We start from the raw sequence: 26,251 nt of genomic DNA on the forward strand, positions 1-26,251 counted from the left end.
GAGGGGTCCAGGTCAGTCCAGTTCATCCTCCGCTCCCAGTAAGAAGTTTAAGGGACCTCCTACTCAGAGTTCGGGCCAGCCTTAAGGTCAGGGTCAGTCCCAGGGGCCCAAACCACAGTTCACACCTAGGAGAGGTCAGTCCACACCATCTGTGGGCAGCTCTCCAGGGACGGTGTTTAGGGGACCAGCCCCAGCATCTTCTGCCTGTCCATACTGCCAGAAGTGGCATAAGGGGGAGTGTTGGAGAGTGACTGGTGCTTGCTTACGGTGTGGGTCTACAGAACATCAAATCAAAAATTGTCCGAAGAGGACTGCTATAGTTGCCCAAGCACAAGCAGACAGGCCTACCCTTTAACCTCAAAGGGGTAGAAGGCCTGGTAAATCTGAGGCAGCTGGTCCATCACAGAGGCCTGCATCTGAGTCAGCGGAGAGGCCAGAGGCCAGAGTACCTGCCAGAGCTTATGCCATGAGAGCCCAGAAGGAGCAAGATGCCCCAGATGTCATCAGTGGTACGTTCTTCCTCTACACTTTGCCTGTGCATGCATTGGTGGATCCAGGATCTACCCATTCATATATCTGCATCAAGCTACCCGTAGAGAGGGGAATCTCAGAAGAGGAAAGTGACCAAGATATTCTGGTCACTAATCCATTAGGCCACAGTGTGGTAGTGAATAAGGTGTATAAAGGTTGGCCGTTGAGGATTCAGGGGTATGAATTCTCGACAGACCTAATTGAATTGCCCTTCCACGAGTTAGACGTGATTTTGGGAATGGACTGGTTGTCACATCATCAGGCAATAGTGGACTGTAGATTGAAGAGGATTTCATTGAAAACTCCTAAGGGTACTGAGATCACAGTCATGGGTGAAAAGACAGATTTCCTATCCAATATCATTTCAGCCACAGTTGTAAGAAAATTGATGAGAAAAGGCTGTGAAGCCTACCTAGCACATGTGATTGATACTAGGCAGGCTAAGCCAGACCTGTGTGATATACCTACAGTAAGAGACTTCCCAGATGTGTTCCCTGAAGAATTGCCTGATTTGCCACCAGAAAGGGAAGTTGAATTTGTTATTGAGGTAATGCCGGGTACAACACCAATTTCTATTGTTCCTTATAGAATGGCACCCACTGAATTGAAGGAGCTGAAAATCCAGTTGTAGGATTTACTAGATAAGGGATTCATATGCCCTAGTGTGTCACCATGGGGAGCTCCGATGCTGTTTGTGAAGAAGAAGGATGGGACCTTAAGATTGTGCATTGATTACTGGCAGTTGAACAAAGTAACTGTGAAGAATAAATATTCGTTGCCCAGAATTGATGATCTATTTGATCAGTTGAAGGGAGCTGGTGTATTTTCAAAAATTGATCTCAGATCAGGGTATCATCAGCTGAGGGCAAAGGATGCAGATGTGCCTAAAACTGCATTCAGGACCCGGTATGGGCACTATGAATTCTTAGTGATGCCGTTTGGGCTAACAAATGCACCAGCAGCATTTATGGACCTTATGAACTGTATCTTCCATCCATATCTAGATCGGTTTGTAGTGGTCTTCATTAATAACATCCTGGTGTATTCCAAGACCAGGGAAGAACACGATTAACATTTGAGGATTGTTCTGCAAATCCTGTGAGAAAAGAAGCTATATGCTAAGCTATCCAAGTGTGACTTCTAGATGAGTGAGATCTCCTTCCTTAGACATATAATATCAGTTGAGGGGATCAGAATGGATCCCAAGAAGATAGAAGCAGTGATAGAATGGAAGCCTCCCAGAAATACAACTGAGGTCAGAAGTTTCTTGGAGCTAGTTGGGTATTACAGAAGATTTGTGAAGAGGTTCTCTTTCATAGCTGCTCCAATGACCAAGTTGTTACACAAGAATATGAAATTTGGCTAGAATGACAAGTGTCAAGCCAGTTATGAGAGGCTGAAGGCTATGTTGACAGAAGCACCAGTGTTAACACAGCCAGTATCGGGAAAGGACTTTATGGTCTACAATGATGCCTCACATAATGGGTTAGGATGTGTATTTATTCAAGAGGGGAAAGTGATCGCCTATGCTTTCAGGCAGTTAAAGCCACATGAACAGAACTACGCTACTCATGATCTGGTGCTAGCAGCAATTATCTTCGCACTGAAGATATGGAGGCATTATTTGTATGGCGAAAAGTGCTACATATATACAGACTACAAAAGTCTAAAATACTTGCCAACCCAGAAGGAGCTCAACCTTAGACAGAGGTGATGGATTAAGTTCCTAAAGGACTATGATTGTGTGATAGACTACCATCTTGGGAAGGCAAATGTAGTTGTTAATGCCTTGAGCAGGAAGTCCATCACAGCTTTAAGATCACTAAATGCCCGTCTGTCTTTAGCTCAAAATGGAGCTATTTTGGCTGAGTTACAAGTGAGGCCAAACCTGATACAGCAGATACAAGATGGGCAGAAGGCAGATGAAAAATTAATGGCTATTATGGGAAAAATCTCAGAGGGGAAGGAAACTGATTATGAGGTGAAAGAAGATGGGTGTCTGTACTACAAAGGAAGAGTATGTGTACCAGATGATGGGGAATTGAAGACTAGTATTCTGAAAGAAGCACACACTAGTGTTTATGCTATGCACCCAGGAAGCACAAAAATGTATAATGATCTGAAGCCTCATTATTGGTGGCCTGGTATGAAGAAGGATATAGCTGACTATGTTACTAGGTGCTTGACATGTCAACAAGTTAAAGCAGAACATCAAGTTCCATCAGGATTGCTACAGCCTATAAGCATACCTGAATGGAAATGGGACCGTGTCACTATGGATTTTGTCAGTGGTCTACCTTTCACCCAGAAGAAGCATGATGCAGTGTGGGTGATAGTGGATAGATTGAAGAAGTCAGCACAATTTTTGCCATTTAGGACTGACTACTCACTGGAGAAGCTAGCAGAGTTGTATATCAGTGAGATAGTTAGACTGCATGTAATCCCACTTTCCATCATATCTGATCGAGACCCAAGGTTTACATCGAGATTGTAGAAGAAGTTGCAAAAAGCCTTAGGCACACAACTCCACTTTAGCACGGCTTTTCATCATCAGACGGATGGACAGTTGGAACGAGTAATCCAGGTCCTTGAGGATATGCTAAGGAGTTGTGTCATTGAGTTTAAGGGGAGTTGGGATAGATACCTCCCACTGGCAGAATTCGCATATAACAATAGCTACCAAGCTAGCATCCAAATGGCCCCGTATGAAGCATTGTATGGGAGGAAGTGTAGAACCCCAGTGTGTTGGACCAAATTAGGCGAAGATAAGCTGGTAGGACCAGACCTAGTAAAACAAACTGAGGAGAAAGTAAAGTTAATCAAAGCTAATTTGAAGGTTGCCTCAGATAGATAGAAATCTTATGCCGACTTGAAGAGAAAAGAGATAGAGTATGTAGTTGGAGACAAAGTGTTTCTCAAAGTCTCACCGTGGAAGAAGGTACTGAGGTTTGGAAGAAAGGGTAAGTTAAGTACTAGGTTCATTGGCCCATATGAAGTCATTGAACGTGTGGGACCAGTGGCCTATCGGCTAGATTTACCACCAGAACTGGATAAGATTCACAATGTAATTCATGTGTCGATGCTAAGAAGATACCGCTCAGACCCTTCACATGTCATCTCCATGGAAGAGATTGAAATTCAATCGGACTTGACATATGCAGAACAACCCATATGGATCCTAGCTCGGGAAGTGAAGAAATTGAGAAATAAACAAATTCCACTGGTGAAAGTGCTTTGGAGGCACCATAATACCGAGGAGGCAACTTGGGAAAGTGAAGAGAAGATCAGGCAGCAGTTCCCTCAACTGTTTACATCAGGTAAATTTCGAGGATGAAATTTTTATTAGAAGGAAGAGCTGTAACATCCTCACTTTAGTTAGTCCATACGTTCTACTATTTCGGTGACCAATGTTGGCCCAGGTAGCTAGAATATCTGGAATTATAATTAGACTAGAGTGAGGAGTTATAAATAAACCAAATAATGACAAGAAAAATTAAGGAAAAATTTTAAAAATGAAATGCACTAAGATTAAATGAGCTGTAGCCCCAGTGATAAGTGACCCTAATGGGAAGTTGCTATGAAGATAGATAGCAATCCTAAACCCTAGGGAAATTCTGTGAAATAATTTCTGGGACTCCAGTAAAGGGTTATTGAGGGTTCGATGATAATAAATTACTAAGAAAAGCCAAGGAAAATTAAATCAATCGGTACACACAATTTTAGCTCGTTAAGCCAAATGGAGGGCATTTTGATCATTTCGTCCTCAGAGATGATTTTTTTCCAACTTGTCCAATTAAGTACATAAATTATATGACATAAAATATGAATTAATGTTGATGAAAAATTAATTTGAAGTGAGTAGAAATGAAAGAAAAAAAATAAATAAAATGCCTAATTATGACATCATAATGATGTCATTTAAAATCACCATTTAGCAAGTCTTCTTAAAACAAATAAAAGAGATAAGAATTAAGAAAAAAAAATCCAGAATTGTCTTTCTTCTTCAGCTAGCCGAACCAGCTCCATGGTGTTCCACCATTTCCATCTCAACAAAGCTTCAATTCCCACCTTAAATCACCATAAAACCCTACCTTGTCTTCACTAAATTTGATCTTTATACCTTTTGTAAACTTGAGGCAGTAAAAAGGAAAGGAAACAAAGAGGTTTTGCAAGTGTGAGAAACTCTTCAACTAAGGTTAGTGCCCAATTTATTCTCTCTCTCACTCAATTCATGTTTAAGGACATGATATAAGTTGAAATTGTAAGTTTAATGCATAAATTAAACTTTGAGAACTTGGAGACTTGAGCAAAATTAGGGTTTGCTCATGTAATGGTATATGAACATTGTAATAGTTAATTAATGACCATTTGGCTATATTTAATGAGGAATTGAAGTGATTTATGACAATGAAATTGAGGTTAGGTATGCTGCCCTAGGTGACCTACAGGGCTGGGTGTGAGTCCAGTAAGTTGGGGCAGCTGTAACTTGAAAGGTGTAGGTTCAATTGGTGCAAGGCCAATTGGACATGAAACTAGACCCATAATGGCACAACTTTACTGAAGAAACCCTACCCAGAAAACCAACCCAAGTTGACTTAAAAACTACCCTAATCCGGGTGACCAACATGCTGTCCCTGAAAAATGACCAAATGAACAGTGTTTGTTCAAATGGTCATAACTCAGTGTAGAAAAGTCCAATTGACCTGAAATATATATCAATGAAAAGCTTAGACAATTTAGAACAACTTTCATGAAGAACACCAAACCAAATTTTGACCATAACCCATCTGAATTGCTAACCAAAGCCAGGGTATCAAAACTGCCAGAACCATTTCTGCCCAGAAATTCTGGGTAGATGCCAATCCGGCCAGTCCTAAAGAAATTAGCATAACTTGAGCTAGAAAACTCCAAATGGAGTGATTCAAAAAGGGAATTAAAGAAGACAAATAAAGGAACAACTTTGATTAAGAACACTTGGTAAAATTCTCATTGTAGAATTACTTAATGGAATAGTGAACTCTAGTACCCAAAACTGAAAATTTTGGTTTATTTCCTATTGGTTTTAAGTATTGATTGGCAACCAATGCCAATACTTTTGTGAACCAAAATGTGGTTAGTTCATGTGGTTAGAACTAATGTAACTATTATGTATGAGAAAGTCAATATTTTGACTCGAATAGTAAAATAAATAGTGACCTTACATGTTAAACACAAATATTCAATTAAGAGCTTTGAAATATACCCTAGTAGACCTAGTAAGATTGGTTTGGATAGGTTGGCATGCCAATAGGGTTCTGATAGCAGTACTGCATATGGCATCATGCCATTCTGTGATTTATGGCTTATGTGGCCATTTCGTGATTTTACGGCTTTTAGCCATTGTGACACTATTGTGATACTTGACATCGTGCCTAATATTTATTACAGCTTATTAGCTATTCTGTTGCACACCGAGAGACACAATGTGACCGATGGTGTGATGGCCCGAGGTACTTGGTACCCAGTGCCAGTTTACCCATTTATCCAGTCCAATCGACTAGTATATGTTACTTAGGCAATCAAAATAAATCTTACCAAATTTTAATCAAATAATTAACATAAAAAGTATCAGATTACTACAAATAATTGCCAGAAACTCAGTCTGCATAAAATGTCAGCATACACTCTGTATGTTTATTTCATTCTAGTTATTTTTATTTTATTATTGGCACCACTAAGCAGTATTGCTTAGAGCGTTGCTTTTGCCACGCATAGGTACAGGATACATAGAGCGTGAGCCCAGTAGACCCCAGACTGGGTGAGAGTCAAATCTACCAGTGTCCTGTGTCACCTCTCATCTGCAGTGTATTTTGGTAGGGCACTAGGATTCCCTTTTGTATTTTTGTAAATTGTATTTTGTATGTAGATCTTTATGTTATCATGTAAATTATACACACTTGTACTATTTTGTATTGTAAATTAATGAAATTAAGTATTGCCTTCATAAATTTGAGTTTGAATTGAATTATATATGATATGAATTGTATAAATGAAAATTGTTGAGAAATGTTGAGATGATATTGATTATTTGGAGTTGAGAATGATTGGAAAAAAATATTTGGAAGTGTTTTCCACAGGTTTCAAAGAACTGTTTTCTCTATTTTTAGCTGGCACTCTGCCGGATTTTCTGAAAAATCTTCAGAACCTCAAATTAATTTAAAATTTCAGTAAATGATGTAAAGGACATCAATTTCAAAAAAAAATTTCACTTAGTGACCCATAATTAAATAAATTAAGAAATGATAAATATCAATAAGATAATATGTGGTGCTCTGGCACACTGTGTGGCACATCTTGCTTGGCTACACTTTAAATGGGTAAGGGGTGTCACATGGAGGGTGTTGTGTCCCTGCTCCAAGATGATGCATATCAGTGGTGGGACATAGTATCCAGCGAGGTGCAGCTAGATCAGATAACATGGGACTTCTTCCTTATAGAATTCAGAAAGAAGTATGTTGGCAGTGTGTATTTGGAAGAGAGAAGAAGGGAATTCATCAGCCTACGCCAGAGACAGCTATCAGTGGCAGAATATGAGAGAGAATTTATCAGATTAAGCCACTATGGAAGAGAAATAGTCCCCAATGAGGCTGAGAGGTGTAGGAGGTTTGATGAAGGGCTGAATGATAACATCAAGCTCATGGTAACAGCTTTGGGGATTTTAGATTTTGCAAAACTGGTGGAAGCAGCACTGAAAGTAGAAAGAGTCTGAATTAGTGAGCAAAGCAGAAGGGAGAGACAGCAGAAGAGAGGTCCGAGTCAAACCAGTTCATCCTCTGCACCTGGTAAGAAATTCAGAGGTCCTACTGATCTGACTTCCAGTCAGCCTCAAGGTCAAGGCCAGTCCCAGAGACTCAGATCTCAGTTCACACCGAGGAGAGGCCAGTCCACACCATCAGTGGGCAGCTCTTCAGGGACAGTGTTCAGTGGACCGGCCCCAGCAATCTCTTTTGCCTGTCCACACTGCCAAAGGTGGCATAAGGGGGAATGTTGGCGAGTGACTGGTGCTTGTTTTCGGTATGAGTCTACAGAACATCAGATCAGAGATTGTCCATGGAGGACTGCTACAGCTGCCCCAGCATAAGCAGACAGGCTTGCCCCTACAGCTCAAAGGGGTAGAAGGCCTGATAAATCTGAGGCAGCTGGTACATCATAGAGGCCCGCATCAGAGTCAGTTGAGAGCCCAGAGGCAAGGGCACCAGCCAGAGCATATGCCATGAGGGCTCAGGAGGAGCAGGACGCTTCAGATGTCATCAGGGGTATGTTTTCCCTCTACAACATATCTATGCATGCATTGGTGGATCCAAGATCTACCCACTTATACATATGCATCAAGCTACCCGTAGAAAGGGGGATACAAGTAGAGAAAAGTGACCAAGACATTCTAGTCACTAATCCACTAGGCCACAGCGTGGTAGTGAATAAGGTGTATAAAGGTTTCCCGTTGAGGATTCAGGGGTATGAGTTCTAAGCAGACTTGATTGAATTGCCTTTCCACGAGTTTGACGTGATCTTGGGAATGGATTGGCTATCGCATCATCAGGCAATAGTTAACTGTAAATTGAAAAGGATTTCTCTGAAAACTTCTGAGAATGAAGAGATAACAGTTGTGGGTGAAAGGGCAAATTTCTTATCCAATGTCATCTCAGCCACTGTTGCAAAGAAATTGATGAGAAAAGGCTGTGAAGCCTATTTGGTACTCATGGTTGATACTAGGCAGGCTAAGCTTGACCTGTCTGACATACCCACAGTAAGTGACTTCCTAGATGTATTCTCTAAAGAATTGCCTGGTTTACCACTAGAAAGGGAAGTAGAATTTGCCATTGAGGTGCTTCCGGGTACCACGCCAATCTCCATTACTCCATATAGGATAGCACCCACTGAATTGAAGGAGCTGAAAATCTAGTTGCAGGAGTTACTAGATAAGGGGTTCATATGCCCCAGTGTGTCACCGTGGGGAGCTCTGGTGCTATTTGTGAAAAAGAAGGATGGAACTTTGAGGCTATATGTTAATTATCGGTAGTTAAATAAAGTGACTATGAAGAACAAGTACCCGTTGCCTAGAATTGATGATCTGTTTGGCCAATTGAAGGGAGCAAGCATCTTTTCCAAAATTGATCTCAGATCAGGGTATCATCAGCTGAGGATAAAGGAAGCAGATGTGCCAAAGACTGTATTCAGGACCTGGTATGGGCACTATAAATTCCTGGTGATGCCGTTTGGGTTGAAAAATGCACCAGTAGCTTTCATGAACTTTATGAACCGTATCTTCCATCCATACTTAGATCGATTTATAGTGGTCTTCATTGATGACATCCTGGTGTATTCTAAGGATAAAGCAGAACATGATGAGCATTTGAGGATTGTTCTACAAACCTTAAGAGAAAAGAAGTTGTATGCTAAGTTGTCTAAGTGTGAATTCTGGTTGAGTGAGATTGCATTCCTTGGACACATAGTATCAGCTGATGGGGTTAGAGTAGATCCCAAGAAAATTGAAGCAGTAATGTAATGGAAGCCTCCCAGAAATACAACTGAGGTCAAAAGCTTCTTGGGACTAGCTAGTTACTACAAAAGGTTTGTGAAGGGGTTTTCTCTGATAGTTGCTCCACTGACCAAGTTGTTGCATAAAAATGTCAGATTTGACTGGAATGACAAGTGTCAAGCCAGTTTTGAAAGGTTGAAGGCTATGTTGATAGAAGCACCAGTGTTAACACAGCCAGTATCTAGGAAGGATTTTGTGGTCTACAGTGATGCCTCACATAATGGGCTAGGGTGTGTATTGATGCAAGAGAGGAAAGTGGTCGCTTATGCTTCTTGGCAGTTAAGGCCACATGAACAGAACTATCCTACTCATGATCTGGAACTAGCAGCGATTATATTTGCACTGAAGATATGGAGGCATTACTTATATGTGGAAAAGTGCTATATTTACACAGACCACAAAAGTCTGAAATATTTTCCAACCCATAAGGAGCTCAACCTTAGACAGCGGAGATGGATTGAGTTCCTAAAGGACTATGACTATGTAATTGACTACCATCCTGGGAAGGCAAATGTAGTTGTTAATGCCTTGAGCAGAAAATCCATTACAACACTGAGATCTTTGAATGCCCGTCTGTCTTTGGCTCAAAATGGAGCTATCTTGGTTGAGTTGCAAGTAAGGCCAAACCTACTACAGCAAATTTAGGATCGGCAGAAGGTAGATGAGAAGCTAATAGCTATAAGGGGTAAAATCCTAGAGGGAAAAGAAACTGATTATGAGGTAAAAGTAGACAGGTGTCTGTATTATAAAGGAAGAGTGTGTGTACCAGATTATGGAGAATTGAAGACTAGTATTTTGAAAAAGGCACACACCAGTGTTTATGCTATGCACTCAGGAAGTACAAAATTATATCATGATCTGAAGCCTCACTATTGGTGGCCTGGTATGAACAAGGATATAGCTAATTATGTAACTAGATGCCTGACATGTCAGCAAGTCAAGGCAGAATATCAAGTTCCATCAGGTTTGTTACAGCCTATCAGTATACCTGAATGGAAATGGGACCTGGTCACCATGGATTTTGTTAGTGGTCTACCTCTCACCCAGAAGAAACATGATACAGTAAGGGTGATAGTGGATAGGTTGACCAAATCAGCACATTTTCTACCAGTTAAAACTGATTACTCACTGGAGAAGCTAGCAGAATTATATATCAGTGAGATAGTTAGACTACATGGAATCCTACTTTCCATCATATCTGATCAAGAATTGAGGTTTAAATTGAGATTTTAGAAGAAGTTGCAAGAAGCCTTGGTCACACAACTTCACTTTAGCACGGATTTTCATCCTCAGACGGATGGACAATTGGAACGAGTAATCTAGGTAAAACTTTAAAATTCATGGAATTGCTATAAATACTAAATTGAAATGATAATAATAATATGAAATATGTGATAGGTCCTTGAGGATATGCTGAGGAGTTGTATCATTGAGTTTGAGGAAAGTTGGGATAGATACCCCCTACTGGCAGAATTTGTATACAATAATAGCTACCAAGCTAGAATTCAGATGGCTTCGTATGAGGCACTGTATGGGAGGAGGTGTAAAACACTATTATGTTGGACTGAATTGGGTGAAGATAAACTTGTGAGATCAGACCTGGTGAAACAGACTGAGGAGAAAGTGAAGTTAATCAAAGCCAATTTGAAAATTGCCTCAGATAGACAGAAGTCTTATGCTGATTTGAGAAGAAAAGACATAGAATATGAAGTCGGTGATAAGGTGTTTCTCAAAGTCTCACCATGGAAGAAGGTATTAAGGTTTGGGAGAAAGGGTAAGTTATGCCCTAGGTTCATTGGCCCATATGAAGTTATTGAATGTGTGGGTCCAGTAGCCTATAGACTAGCTTTACTGCCAGAGCTGGACAAAATCCACAATGTGTTTCACGTGTTTATGATGAGAAGGTATAGATCATACCCTTCACATGTCATCTCCATGGAAGAAATTAAAATCCAACCGGACTTGACATATGAAGAGGAACCAATACAGATCCTGGCTTGGGAAGTGAAGGAATTGAGGAACAAGCAGATTCCACTAGTGAAAGTGCTTTAGAAGCACCACAACACTGAGGAGGCAACTTGGGAAAGTGAAGAGACGATGAGGCAATAGTTCCCTCAACTGTTTGCATCAGGTAAATTTCAAGGACGAAATTTTTGTTAGAGGGGAAGAGCTGTAACGCCCTCACTTTAGTTAGTCCGTATATTCTACTGTTTTGGTGACCAGTATCTGTCCAAACAGCCAGAATGTATGGAATTATATTTAAACTAGAGTGAGGAGTTATAAATAACCCAAATAATAATAAGAAAAATTTAGAAAAAATTTAAGAAAAGAAATGCAATAAAGTTAAATAAGCCATAGCCACAGCAATGGGTAACCCTAACGGGAAGCGATTGTGAAGACAGTTGTCGACCCTATACCCATAGGAAAACCCTATAAAGTAATTTTTGAGACTCTAAAGAAGAGTCATTGAGGTTTCAATGGCAATTGAATGCCAAGGAAATGCTTAAAGAATTTTCTAAATCGGTACAGACAACTTTAGCTCAATAAACTAAACGAAGGGCATTTTGGTCATTTCACCTTCAGAGATGATTTTTGACCAACTTGTCCATTTAAGTGAGTGAGGTTAATGTTCTAAAATGTGAACAAATATTGATAAAAATTTAATTAAAAATGAGTAGAAAGAAAATGAAAGTAAAAACCTAATTATGACATCATGCTTATGTCAAAGTGATGCAATTAAAGAGTTCCACCCAATCACAATTTGACAAAACTAATTAAAGGGATAAAAATGAAATTAAAAAGGGGATAAAAACTAAAAAACCAATTAGCCATCTTCTTCTTCATTTGTGGCCAAACTAAGAGAGAGAGAGAGAGAGAGAGAGAGAGAGAGAGAGAGAGAGAGAGAGAGAGAAGAGTTCCACCATTGATCTTCCAACAAAGCTCCATCTCTCACCAATTTTCACCATAAGACCCCTTGTTCCTTTCATTAAAAATTATCTTTGCATCTTAGGCAAGCTAGAGGAAACAAAAAGAATTGGAAATTTGAGGTTAGGGAAAGCTTGGAAACTCTTCAATTAAGGTTAGTGTTCTCTCTCTTTTAATTCTTGTTTAGGGACTTGATTTAAGTGGAAAATTGTAAGAAAATGGAATGAAAACCACTTGTATGTACATCCCATAATTTCGGCCAACCTTGGTGTGTGGCTAGTTTAATGTGTTTGATAGGTTTAAACATGTTTATGGATGATGATGGTTGCATATGATTGAGTTAGAATGGAGGATGGAATAGATTGCATGAATTGGATGAGATTATGAGCTAGGGTTTTAAGCAGAATTAGGGTTTTGCTTATGTAATGGTGAATGAATATTTTGATGGTCAATTAGTAACCATTTGGTAAGGTTTAACCACAAAATGAAGTGAATTGTGGCATTAGATTAAGGATTTGGTATGCTACCCTGTTGTGTTTGCAGGGCTGGACTTGAGTCCAGTGTGTTTGGGCAGCCATAACTTGGTTTTTGTAGTTTCAATTGATGCAAGACTAATTGGAGGTGAAATTAGACACATAATGGCACATTTTTTATGGAGAGACCCTACCCAGAAAACTAACTTAAGTTGACCTAAAAATTGCCTAAATCTGGGTACCACAATTCTAGACCTAGAAAATTGACCAAATGAATAGTGTTTATTCAATTGGCCATAACTCTGTGTAGAGAGGTCCAAATGACCTGATTTTTTAACCCATGGAAAGCTAAGGTAATTTAGAACAACTTTCATGCAGAACAGAAACTCAAATTTTGACCATAACCAATTCAAATTGTCCACCAAAATTAGGATACCAAAATTACCAGAACCAATTTCTGCTCAGAAATTTTGGGTAGTGGCCAATCTGACCAGCCATGGGAAAAATGGCAAAACTTGAGCTACAAAACTCCAAATGGAGTTATTCAAAAAGGGAATTAAAGTAGACACAATAAGGAATAACTTTGATGAATAGAGTATAGCCAAATTTTCACTGTAGAAAGGCCTAATAGAACAGTAAAATTAAGTAAACCAAAACTGAAAATTTAAGATAATGTCCATTGGGCTTGAAATTGAATTTGACAACCAACGCCAACACATATAATATTCAAAATGTGATATGTTAGTGTTATTAGAACTAATATACCTATTATTTATGAAAAAGTCAATATTTTTGGTAACTAGTAAGGTGAATAGTAACTCCTAAATATCAAATGCAATGAATTACACAATTAACTTTGTAATATACCCTAGTATGCCTAGTGTGATTGGTTTGGATAGGTTGGCATGCCATTTCATTCCGTGATTTATGGCATTTAGTGCCATTTCGTAATATTATGGTCTATAGCCATTCTGCTCTGCTTGATACACTTGGCCTTGTGCCCAATGATTATTACGACATTATTAGTTGTTTTGTTGCACACTTGGAGACACTTTGTGACCGATGGTGTGATGGCCTGATGTACTTGATACTCAGTGCCAGTTTACCCACTTATCCAGTCCGGTCAATTTGCATAGGTTATTTGGGCAACTAAATTAAGTCTAAATAAATTATTATCAAATAATGAACAGAAAAGTACTAAATACACAAAAATGTTAATAATTACAAAAAAAATTTAGTTTGCATAAAGTAGCAACATAATATCTGCATGTTTATTTATTTAGTTTATTTTTATTTATTATTGGCACCACTAAGCTGTATTGCTTAGCGCGTCGCTTTGGCAACGCGTAGATACTATTGAGACCGATAGAGAGCCCAGCAAACCTCAGACTGGGAGAGCGATCAGATCTGCAGTGTGTGTCCGGTGTCACCTCTCATCTGCAGTGTACTTGGTAGGATATTAGGATTTTATTTTATATTTTTATATTTTGTATATTTGTAATTAGACCCTGATTTTACTATGTAAATTATGAACATTTGTATTTTGATAAATTTGTAAATTAATGAAATCTAGTATTTCCTTCATAAATTTGAGTTTGAATTTAAGTATGTATGTTTTGAATAGATTTAATGAAATTGAGATTGAGATTATCGAGAAGTGGTGAACTTGTGTTGATGATTAATGGAATTGATGATTAACAGGTTCCGAAGAACTATTTTTTTCAATTTTTAGATGGCACTCTGCCGAATTTTCTGTAAAATTTTTAGAAATTTCAAAATGAATGAAATTTTTAAGAATTGGTATAAATGGCATGAACTTCACATAAACTCTTCTTTATCAATAAATTAAGAACTATAAATTTGGAAAAAGATAGGTTAAGGTACTCCGGCACTCTGTGTGACATGCCTTGCTCGGCTACACTGTAGACGGGTGAGAGTTGTCACATTAATAAATTGGCTCTTTCATATGTAATTAATTTGTATATCATGTAAATTATGAATTATGTATTTAGTATGTAAATTATGTAAATTAATGAAATTTGAGAATTTTTATATGTGAGTTGAGCATGATTGGATATGTATGGGATTGAATATGGAATTGAATTACATACATGATATTTGAAATAATGAGATTATTATTAGAAGTTATTGTTGAAATTTTTAAACAGGTGAATAGTGAAACACACCAAACTGGTAATAAAATAGGAAAAATTTCGTTTGTTTCTTCGGAAGAAATATAATTAATTTTAAAATATAACGAGAACAAATTATTAAAAGAATAAAGTAAGATAAGATATGGTGCTCTGACACCGAGTGTGATAGGCCTTGCTCAGCTACACTGTAAACGAGTGAAGAGTGTCACAAAAAGCTTCAATCAAAGCATATATTTTTTAAAGCTTTTGATTACTCTGTGATTGGTTCTATTGCTCATATTTTATTTGTTTAATTGTTCAATTATCTATTGATTTGTCTCTATCTTCAGTATATTAATTCTATTATTGTGTGTGATCCCTTCAATCTGGTGTTTTAAGAAGAGATTGCAAATCTACAAAAAAAAATTTTGAAAATGGATATTCAAAATATTGTTTCAAAATAAATTTTGGCTAGATGACGAGTTATTTTGAGTATTATATATATATATATATATTTCTTAAACCCAAGATTGCTAGTGAACCATAGCTGAAGCTAACGTTCGTTTACAGTCAATGCATAGGTGCTAGCAAATCTTAACCCAAGTGACCTACCTTGCTCATTTCAACATCCATAATATATTGGGTGCTAATGAACCTCGGCTTAATCTAGTCCTATCTCATCTTTTGAGTAGCATGAAGTTGAACCAAAATTATTTTTGCATTGTCTTCCTTAACACTACTATAATGCATAAGAGTATGCCACAAAGGCGAAGGAAAAAGTGTCGTCACCCAAGAAAACTGACTAGGACATTTGTAGAATTAGTGGCTACTTATACCTTATAGAGGATCATCATCCTTCAATATCATAGTCCAAATAGATTGGTTCTAAATAATGAGTATAGTGAAAGAAAGTTGTTAGGCACTCTTGCCACTCAAGTTTAAATCAGCCTCCACTTGTATTGTATAATTAAGCCTGTTATTATTTTTTATTATTTAACATTTAATCATGGAATCAGTGACAATTAATATGTCACACACGAAAACAAACCATGCCAATCATTTATTTCATGCACAAATAGGATTCAATATCAAAAACATAAATTCAATTCTAGTGTACTATGTTTTTACACTATTCATTAGTCTTAGTTACCATCTTACGTGTTTATAAGTTGCTTTCATGCGAAGTCCTTTTACAAGTCAGGTACAATTCAGAGTCCTAATTATACTAGAATTCATGTCAAATTACAATCATTTGAAAAGCATACATACAATATTCAATTTTTGTGATTCAATTCAGATTTGAATTGTGCTCACTCACTCACTCACTCACTCACTCACTCACTCTCTCTCTCTCTCTCTCTCTCTCTCTCTCTCTCTCTCTCTCTCTCTCTCCTTGCCCCATCTCCAAATGTGTGGAATTCAGGACACTTATCTATTTTGATTACTTACTTCCTAATTTTAGTTATGGTAGCTCCTTTAGTATTAGAGAAAAGAGGAACAAAGAGAAAGAATGTGTCTTTACATGAAGAGAGATAAGAAAAGAAAAAAAATATTAAAAATTATCTTTTAACTAATAAAATAATAATTTCATTTAAATTTTAATTAATTAGATAAAATTACAATAAATTATTCTAATTAATGGCATTAAAAGGCTATCCACTTGTCCAGGGAGTCACATGGCCTGGCCATGTGATTTTCCACAGTCATGTAACACTAAGCCAGTTGAAAAGACTCGTCCAGAGAGCTACATGGCTAAGCTGGGTAACATAGCCATGTCAAGGGATAAGCACTCATCGATTATAATTGATTAGCGAACTAAATCATTTGAATTCAATTTTTCGATTCGGTTTAGTTAATTCAATAAAAAAAAATCGAATTAACCTGACCGAACTAGCTACCGTTACACCATCCAATGTCATTTTGTGCTTTAGGTATAAACACACACAAGTTGACCCTTTTCACCCTTTTTTCCTACCTTCTGTGACATTGACTGACCCTTTTATTCCTCTTCCATTGTTCTTTCTTTAGATATTACCATCCATAAAGTCCTCTAATCTCACCCACTAGGCCACCCTCATTTTCTTTCTTCATTTCTCATCAATAGAGACCCACATCCTCAACTCTCACCATCACCCATAAAGTCTGCAGATATTGCTTCGCCACGCTGACTGAGACTTGCCTCGCCATCTTCAACTCTTCTTTTGGCCACAGAAACTTGTGATTCATGGATTCTGCTATTCGTAGGTCATTTGGGTTATCCAATCTCATTCTTTGTGATTCGTAGCTTTTGTTGTTCAGCGGTCATCTTAGCACTGCTTTCCATTTTCTTTAACTTATTTGTAATGTGGGTTTAATATGTGAACTCGCGATGTGGGTTTTGCATGTTTTGATGGTTTTAGATGCTTTGCGATATAGGTTTGTTATAATCTGAATGTTTAAATTTTGTTTTTTTTTTTAAGAATAATTTAGGGTTTAGATTATAGATTTCTCATTTCTTCTCCCTCGTGCGCGCCCTCGTGCGCGCGTATACATATATATGTAGTGTATTTGTTGAGGAAGATGAAGATTGAAAAATGATGAATCAGATTAATTTTCTTTATATTTTAGTACAATTCGATCTCTGTAATTCTCAATTTCGGTATTTGATTTGTTTGGTTTGATTTGGAACCAAATTGTCATTGTATACCCCTAACCAAGCCACATGATAGTTGTTATAATTAAAGAATTTAATTTCTAACGCATTAATTTATGTTTCTTCAATTGTTTTTGTTTGTCCAAGTAATCTGAATAAGTTTGTGTACAGCTTATTCAATTCAATCTAGCTAAGAATAATTAAGAAAAAGCTATGGTGTGCAATTTCTAATTCTCCTACATTTTAAAATTTAAGGGTGAATATATCCCAAGTGGAGATTTATGGTGTAAGAGATCATGCATTTGTTATTTGGACTTAAAATTAACTTGAGGTCGAATTTTTCACAAGTGTAGCTGTATGATAAGGGCATTAGAAGGCAATCAATTGTCTAGAGCGCCACACTGCCTGGCCATGTGATTTCCCATGGCCATGTGATGCTAAGCCAGTTGAAGAGACTCTTCCTAGAGCTGTAATCGAACCAAGCCAAGCAAGCTTTAATTAGTTGAGAACTACTCTCACATTTTTTAGAAGTTCAAGTTTGACTCGAACTTTTAAATTAAGATTCAAGCTCGATTGTTTGAAATATATTAAATTCGAACTCAATTTGAGTTAACTCATTTATAATATAATCGAGCCAAACCCGACTCGATCTTGTTTGTTGTATATTCAAACCCACTCAAGCTCGATGGGCTCGAGCTCGTTTATTAGCTCATCAAACGATCCAGTTTATTAGCTCCTCAAACAGTCCAAACATTAAAGCAAAGAAATCCAAATAGAAGATCCATCCAAATTAACAGTAATAATCAAAGAAATTTGAATCAATAGGAAATCAATCCAAATCAAAATAAAAGAAATCAAAATCAATAGAAATCAAACAATCCAAATCACCATTAAATAAATGCAAGATAAATCCAACAAATAGTGAATCAAAATCAACAATAAAAATTATAAACATAAAACCAAAAAATAAAAAGAAAAAATCTTGAAGCAAGCACTTGTTTATCACTATTTTCAACTAGTTTAGAAACTTCAAAGGGTAAACATATAAAGCCACAATGAACTCATCATCTTTGTTGACATATCTGGATCTTGAAGAGTCACAATCTTCATGCAAGACAATCACTATTGAATGACAAGGTGGAGTCACTGGAATTACCGGTAGAGCCTACTCATCATCTTCATTGAAGGAGGGGCGGGCTTCGTTGGTGTCGCAAGGGAGCAGGCTCCTTTACTGGTGTCACAAGGGATGAAGCTTCGTTACTGTTGCAAGGGAGAAAGCTACGTTGGCGTCGCAAGGGAGGATACTTCATTGGTGTTGCAGGGAACGAGGCTCTTTGTTGTTCTCTCAAGTTAGTCGATAATGGAAGAAGAAAGGAGCATTTGGTAGCTTACAAAATAGAGGCAACACACTGCTGCTAAGAATAAGGAGAATTTATACTAAATCTTGGACGATCAAGATCTAATTTTGGATGTTTGGCTTGGACGGTCAGGATTAGAGGAGGGTCTTCTTTGATGTTTTATTTAGTTTAGGGTCTTCCATTCAATTTAAAACAACGTAGTTTCATTCAAAACTACGTGGTTTTGCAATTAAGATATGAAATTTGTTTAATTAATAATTATAATTAAAATGTACTATTTTAATTTGATTAATTTTATTCTAATAAAATATATAGTAATTTTTATATTATTAATGAATTAATTTATAAAATTAATATATTAGTTTATTTATATAAATATGTTGTAATTTGAGTGTTTTCTACAAAAATATTTAATAAAAAAGATTACTATATGATATAAATATAATATATTAAATAATATAAATATATCAATATAATTATAATGAACTCAATCACATAACATTATACAAATTAATATATGAACAATATAATTTTATATATATAGAGAGAGAGAGAGAGAGAGAGAGAGCTTAATGGTAAACTCACTGTTCAGGCATATCCACACGCCCTCAAAGTCAAAACAACTCAATGGAAAGATACTAGAGCTTATATTAAGATTGTGATCTAGAAGAACAAACCAATTTAATGATAAAGTTGTGATCATTAGTACTCTCTTAAAACATAACATTTTAAAGGCTCAAGGGAGAGAGAGAGAGAGAGAGAGAGAGAGAGAGAGAGAGAGAGAGAGAGAGAGACTTTTAAAGGTGAGACTCTCTTTTAAAGGTGAGAGAGAGAAATAGAGTAGAGACTGCACACACACACATAGAGAGAGAGAGAGAGAGAGAGAGAGTAACAAGAGGAAAAGATGGGAAGAGAGATGAGTTTATATTTTAAATCATACGACTACCACAAAAATAAGTTTTGATTTATTTAGCAATTTATTATGGTTAAAATATTCAAAATATTTTTTATGCATTTATTATATAATATTTTAAATTTATTTGTCACATAAAAATTAACTTGATTTTTCTATATTTAAATTGTAGATAACTATATTTTATAATTTCACCTTTTATATTTTGATTGTATCATAAATTTATATGATAATATAATATTTAATAATATATATTTATTATTCAAAGCATATATTTGGTATTCTAATTTTATTTTTTTTATATACAAATTAACTTTGTTTTTTAAAAAATTAAATTACAAATAACTATATTTTATATACTAATTAAATTAAAATTTTAAATTATATATTGTTTTTAAAATAATCATAAATAAAACAAATGCATTTACTAAATAAAAAAAATACAATTACTATCATAAATGTTTTTATAAATGAGCTAGTTCACGAGTATGGAAAATGAGCTTGTTCATGAGCTAGCTCACGAGCCTGTTTAACGAACTAACTCGGGAGCTTATTCAACGAGTTAGATCGCAAGTCTATTAATTAGCTAAGCTTGAGCTCAAACTCGAGTCAAATATTGCTAAGTTCGAGTTTAACTGTTTATTAAACGATCCTAAAATTTGAGCTTGAACTCGGTTCATTTGTAAAATGAGCCGAACTGAACTATATTTTTATGAATTGAACTAAATTTTTATAAGTTGAACCTCGAATTACTCACGAGCAACTTGATTTATTTATACTTCTGGCTCTTCTAGTAAACTACACGGCCAGGCTGTGTAGCACAGCCATGCCATACGGCCACTGGAAGCTTTTCGATGATAATCTTCCACTCATTTCCACGTATTATTGCTGTTCAACTTTGGCCCAACAGTCCTTTTGTCTCTCTCTGTACTGCAAATTTACACCACCCATTAATATCTCTCTCTCAAATTACTGTATTGGGACATGAAAACATAGAACATGGGTCCAAGGCCCACAAGGAGGAGACACAGAGCCCTTCTTTATACTCCCCCAGAAAACAGTCTGTCTTGTCCTTGTGGTGTTATTTTCTGGGTGATTAGGTAAGAAGTAAAACTCATTAAGCCATCATCAATTCATCATGTCCACTCCATCTTTTGATTATCACTTATCAATTACCACAAATGAGAACGCTTGTGGAACTCTAATTGCATAATAAATGCTGTCCATCGCACGTGCATTACTATTAAGGGGGTTATTTTCATGATTATGAAGCTAATCTTTCATCCAAGTCTAAAAGTCCTCGGCAACCACCAACTTTGAATTGGCCCTTCCTTATCAAGTGGGCTGGCTCCACCCCTTTATTGACCTAGTAATTTTTTTACAATAATTAATGCAAAATTAGTTATTGCCATAATAAAAGTTAACGCAAAATTAATTGGCTTTTAGAGTAATTTATTCAGTGAGGAAGAAGTATCTGTTCGGTTAATTTGAACCTTGAAATTGAAATCTGAACAAAAAACAATGGCATGCTATTTTATATTATATCTTATCAATGTAATGAGAAAAAAATAATAATAATAGTTTGAAATAAGATGAAGCGTGTAGAATTTTTATTCATTGCAAAAAGTCTTCGCCATCTTTCGAAAATGGGTCACGGTTTGCTGCTTGACTGCTTCAACTGCTATGTGCTGGCTCCCCAGAAATTATTTTGTTAGTTACATGTTACATATCAACATCAACTTGCAACAAAAATTTCGTTTTTCTTTTCATTTCTTGAAAGAAAAGGAGGCAGAAATTACTTGGTCAACAAAACGATTGAGAAGAAGTGAAGTCTGTAGCTGTTTGGACCTGAATTCTTTATCAAATTCGTTTATATATATGTGTTTGCAATATTTGTGATTGGGTTATTGAAATAATTGAAACCAGAGCAAGCCAAACGACAAGGCAATAGAAAACTAACCAGATGTTTGCTTTCTGGCTTGTGTTTTTGTCATTAACATCTCCAACAACAGCTAAAGGTTCACCAGATGTAGTCTCTGGTTGTGCTGACACGTGCGGCAATGTTCATGTTCCATACCCATTTGGAATCAACATCACACCAGAGATAAGTGATCCTAGATGTGCCTTAAATAACTCTGAATTCATGTTTACTTGCAATTCTAGTTACAATCCTCCTCAACTATTTTTTGGTGAAAACATGCCTATTCACAATATCTCGGTGGAAGAAGGCACAATCTCTGTAAGAATTGATGCAGCATATAACTGCTACAACAATACAGGGTTGATCAATAACTTCATACAGTCCATCAGGTTGGGAAGTGGCCCATTCAGGTTCTCGGATTCTCGTAACAAGCTAACTGTTGTTGGGTGTGATACCTTAGCCCTCATGGAAGATGCAGCACAGACTTTCGGTAGTGGCTGTGTATCTCTATGTGGTAAGAACATGACTCTACAGGGTTCCTGCTCAGGTTTTGGGTGCTGTCAGACTCCAATACCACGGAGTCTCAAGACATTAAATATTAGTCTTGCAAGTCCAAGAAACCACAGCACAGTTTGGCAATTCAACCCCTGTGAATTTGCCTTTCTAGCGGATGAAAGGACTTACAATGTTTCTGATCTGCAGCTTTCTTATAATCCATTTTCTCCTGCAACTAAAGGATTTGTAAATTCAGATGTTGTGATTGAATGGGTAGTAAGGGAGGAAACATGTGAAGCAGCTCAATCAAGTTCAAACCCGAACGAATATGCCTGTGGCGATAATTCTAATTGCTTATACTCTGTTAATGGCCAGGGATATCGTTGTGTATGCAAAGATGGATTCAGAGGAAATCCCTATCTCCCACAAGGATGCCAAGGTAATTAATCAACAACCTCATAATTTCTTCCCCTTTTTTGGTTATATCTGTTCTAATTCCTTCTTATCTAACAACAGACATCGATGAGTGCAAAGAACCAGCTAAGTACAAATGTGATGGCACTTGCAAGAATACTTTTGGGGGTTATACTTGCCGCTGCCCTCTTGGGATGCGCGGTGATGGTAAAGTTGGTTGTCGAGGATTTCGCGTCACAACTATTGCTGCAGGTACTTTGTTCTTCGCGTTCTTATTACAATCATCATAGCTGTGTTGCCCTAAATTTCTAAATGATTTTGATCTGTTCTTTTCTTCTGTTCATTACAGTTGTTGGAGCTATTTTGTTGATTATGGTTATTGCTTTCTTAATCATCATTATCTATAAGAGGCGAAGAAAGGAGAGAAATTTTCTGGAAAATGGAGGCATGTTGTTGAAGCATCAACGAGTAAGAATCTTCAGCGAAGCAGAGTTAGTAAGGGCTACCAAGAACTTCGATGCGAGTCACCTTCTTGGAGAAGGGGGCTTCGGATATGTTTATAAAGGAGCTTTGGCAGATAATACTCTGGTTGCAATAAAGAAGTCTAAAGACTTGGACAAAATTCGATTAAATCAGGAGTTTCAACACGAAATTGGCATTGTTTCGCAGGTCAATCATAAAAATGTTGTCAAGATCATAGGCCTGTGTTTGGAGACCAAAGTTCCATTGTTAGTTTACGAATTCATTTCAAATGGTACCCTTTTCCACCATATTCATCACAAGCAGTCTCAGATATTAGCAAACTGGAAAAATCGCCTGAGGATTGCTGCAGAGACTGCCCTGGCACTTGACTACTTGCATTCTTTAGCAGATCCTCCAATTATTCATGGAGATGTGAAGTCATCGAACATACTCTTAGATGATAGTTACACTGCAAAGGTATCTGATTTTGGAGCTTCAGTGCTAATTTCCCCAGGTAAATCTGACATGGCTACAAAAATTCAAGGGACTTTTGGCTACCTAGATCCAGAATATCTTATGACAGGTAATTTAACAGAAAAGAGTGATGTGTACAGCTTCGGGGTTGTTCTTATCGAACTTTTAACAGGAGAGAAACCAAACTCTAGTGGGAGATTTGGGGACAAGAGTAATATCATTCAATATTTTCTGTCATCTCTAGAAAATCATAGTCTGCATCGGATACTTTGTTTCAATGTAGCTACTGAAAGTGAAATGGAAGAAATTGGAGTTTGTGCAGATCTTGCAAAACAATGCCTGCGTAGTAGTGGCATGAAAAGGCCAACCATGAAAGAAGTTGCTGAGGAGCTTGGCAGGTTGAGAAAGTTGAATCATAGTTCCTGGGATCATAGCCAAAATAGCCAAGAGACAGAGTACTTATTAGCTGAATCATCTTACTCCACCATTGAAAATGGAACTTCGAAGCTGAGCCAACGTGAAATCCTTAGTCTCAGAACATTTGACATTGAGTATCCTGCAGATAGCATTTGATTTTTATTTTTATTTTTATTTTTTTTTTAAATTTTTTCTAGCTTGGCTATTGTTGGACAGCTTTACTGGACTAATTTCCAAACCTTTGAGGTTTGACTTTGAGTCTCAATCATCAAAAGTTAGCATTTTTTTTATTGTAGCCTAAATTATGTTTAGAAATAAATGAATATCATGCGAATTCTATTCATTAACAAAATAGCTTTATTAAAAAACTAGTCAAAAGCCCGCACTTTATGCGAGTATCAAAGCTTTTTAATAGAATATAAATAAAAATTATGATCTTTTAAACCATTTGACTTTTTAAGTAAAATAAAAAAAATAAAAAGGTGTACTTTGAATATATATAGTTCAAATAAAAAAAATAGAGTGATTTATTGCATATATTTGCGAAAAATATAATGAATAAATATAACACCACTTAAAACAACTACTTTCATGTCTTTATAATTTTCTCAAGTACTTCAAGTTCACAAACTTTTTTCATAAAAGAAAAATAATAATAAGAAAAATAGCACTATATTTCTTACCTTTTGATTTTGATTATATGTTTGAATTTTATCTCTTTTAAGGAGGAATCATATTTAAAGAACAATGGACAAAACTTGGCCCCTCTCACGCTTCGTGTTTTCCTCTCTCCTCGCCCGAGAGAGGGCTCATGCGCTCCTTACCATTAGGGTTTTCTTATCTTCTGTTTTCATTGTTTATTTATTTATTTATTTATTTTTTGAAGGCATTATAGTTTTCCTATTGATTTTAAGGATGGTTGCCTATCTTCGAAATTGACCCTCCAAAGTTTACTGATCCAACTGTAGATGACGGGGGAGAATTTACATCGCAGAAGTTACTGAAGGAGATGTGGGAAATAAGGCCAATCTAACACTCATATGCAAGCTATGGATGCAGAGAAGTTTCAATGTCTATGCATTTATGGATACCATGATTATAAAGTGTGGAAGCCGACCAAGGGAATTGAAGCATGAATGACCCAAGATAATTTGTTTTCATTCCAATTCTTCCATTGGTGTGATAAGTAGAAGGTCTTAGAATCTCAGCCTTGCATTTTGACAGAAATGCTCTTGTATTGGAGGATGTTACGAGTGAGGAACAACCCTCCACGATGCAGTTATTTATGGTTCCTTATTGGGCGGGCATCTATGATTTACCACTGAAGGCTTGCACCCGGGAGTGGTTGGTATGCTTGCTATAAAACTGGGACACATGGTTGAATATGATGAACAGAATAGAGAGAGTTGGAACTGTTATATGAGGGGTTGAACCTTATTCATCCCTTTCAGTGCAGCACAATAGTGACTTTTGCATCAAGCACTTCATTATGGGTCTATTTTAAATCTGAAAAGTTACCCACTCTCTGTTATTTTTGTGGGCATTTGGGACATTTTCTTAAGAACTGTGAGGCACTTCTGGAAGTGGTTGAGGATCCTAAGGTGGTGGTGAATGATCTTCCGTATAGGTATTTAATGAGAGCTTCACCGATGAAGAGGGGTAGAAGTGGTGTGGCTGTCCAAAGTGACGTCCCGAATGTTTCACTGCAGCAATCATTATTCAGCTCATAATCGGGTCGGAAGGGGCACAATAAGTATAGCGAGGGTAGTTTGGTAAATGTGAGGGACGGTTAGGGACATAATAGTCAGGCTGGTACTGGAGATAATATTGTTCACAGCCCACTAGCGAAGGGTGCGGGAGTGCATGTTGGTGGAGATAATATTGTTAATAGCCCACTACCGGAGGATGTAGTAGTGCATGTTGGTGGAGATGCGATTCCTGTTCAAACTGATATTCTCATTCCCTTATCCATTGAAGTCATACATAGTAATCCCATTCATACAGGGAATGAGTTGCAATTACCATGTGCTGCCACACTTCCCTCTATAGTTAATGATACGGTGCATATTGGCCATGAAACTCAAGACAACTTTACAGATATGGTGCAGATGGAGGGTGATGTTTTGCTTGTTATTGGACCTGTCCATGATAAGTATTTTTTCCTTGATAATGCATCATATTGAAAACCCAAAACAAGCTGTGATTTCCGTGGGAACTGGCGGTACGTTGAGCTCTAAGTGACGAGGGTGTAAGAGACAAGCTCGCATGGGTGCTAATCGAGATAGCCAGTGCAATGAAGGGAGTGGTGTTGTGGGTCAAAAGCGAAAGGATTTTACTGGAGATATGGAGGACAAGGAGGACAGGCTAATGGATAAAAAATTTAAGGTGGTTGGTTTGGCTGCTCTGTCTCAGAATACTTTATTTGCCCAGCCTCACTGAGTGCCATGAAAACTTTGTTTGTAACTGTCGAGGGCTTACTACTCAATTCCTAAGGCTCTGTTTGGGTGGGGTGAGGAAAGGGTAAAT

General features: G+C 37.1%; 1 protein-coding gene across 1 annotated transcript; it reads left to right on the forward strand.

Moving 5' to 3' along the window:
- Positions 1–21,265: 21,265 nt before the first annotated feature.
- LOC110673778 (wall-associated receptor kinase 2) lies at positions 21,266–24,077 on the forward strand. Its single transcript, XM_021836978.2, has 3 exons — positions 21,266–22,397; positions 22,475–22,624; positions 22,722–24,077. Exons 1-3 carry the CDS (start codon positions 21,506–21,508, stop codon positions 23,879–23,881), a joined length of 2,202 nt encoding a protein of 733 aa, XP_021692670.2. The 5' UTR covers positions 21,266–21,505; the 3' UTR covers positions 23,882–24,077.
- Positions 24,078–26,251: the final 2,174 nt, after the last annotated feature.

Source organism: Hevea brasiliensis, chromosome 6 (assembly GCF_030052815.1).
Source record: "Hevea brasiliensis isolate MT/VB/25A 57/8 chromosome 6, ASM3005281v1, whole genome shotgun sequence".
Lineage (NCBI taxonomy): Eukaryota > Viridiplantae > Streptophyta > Magnoliopsida > Malpighiales > Euphorbiaceae > Hevea > Hevea brasiliensis.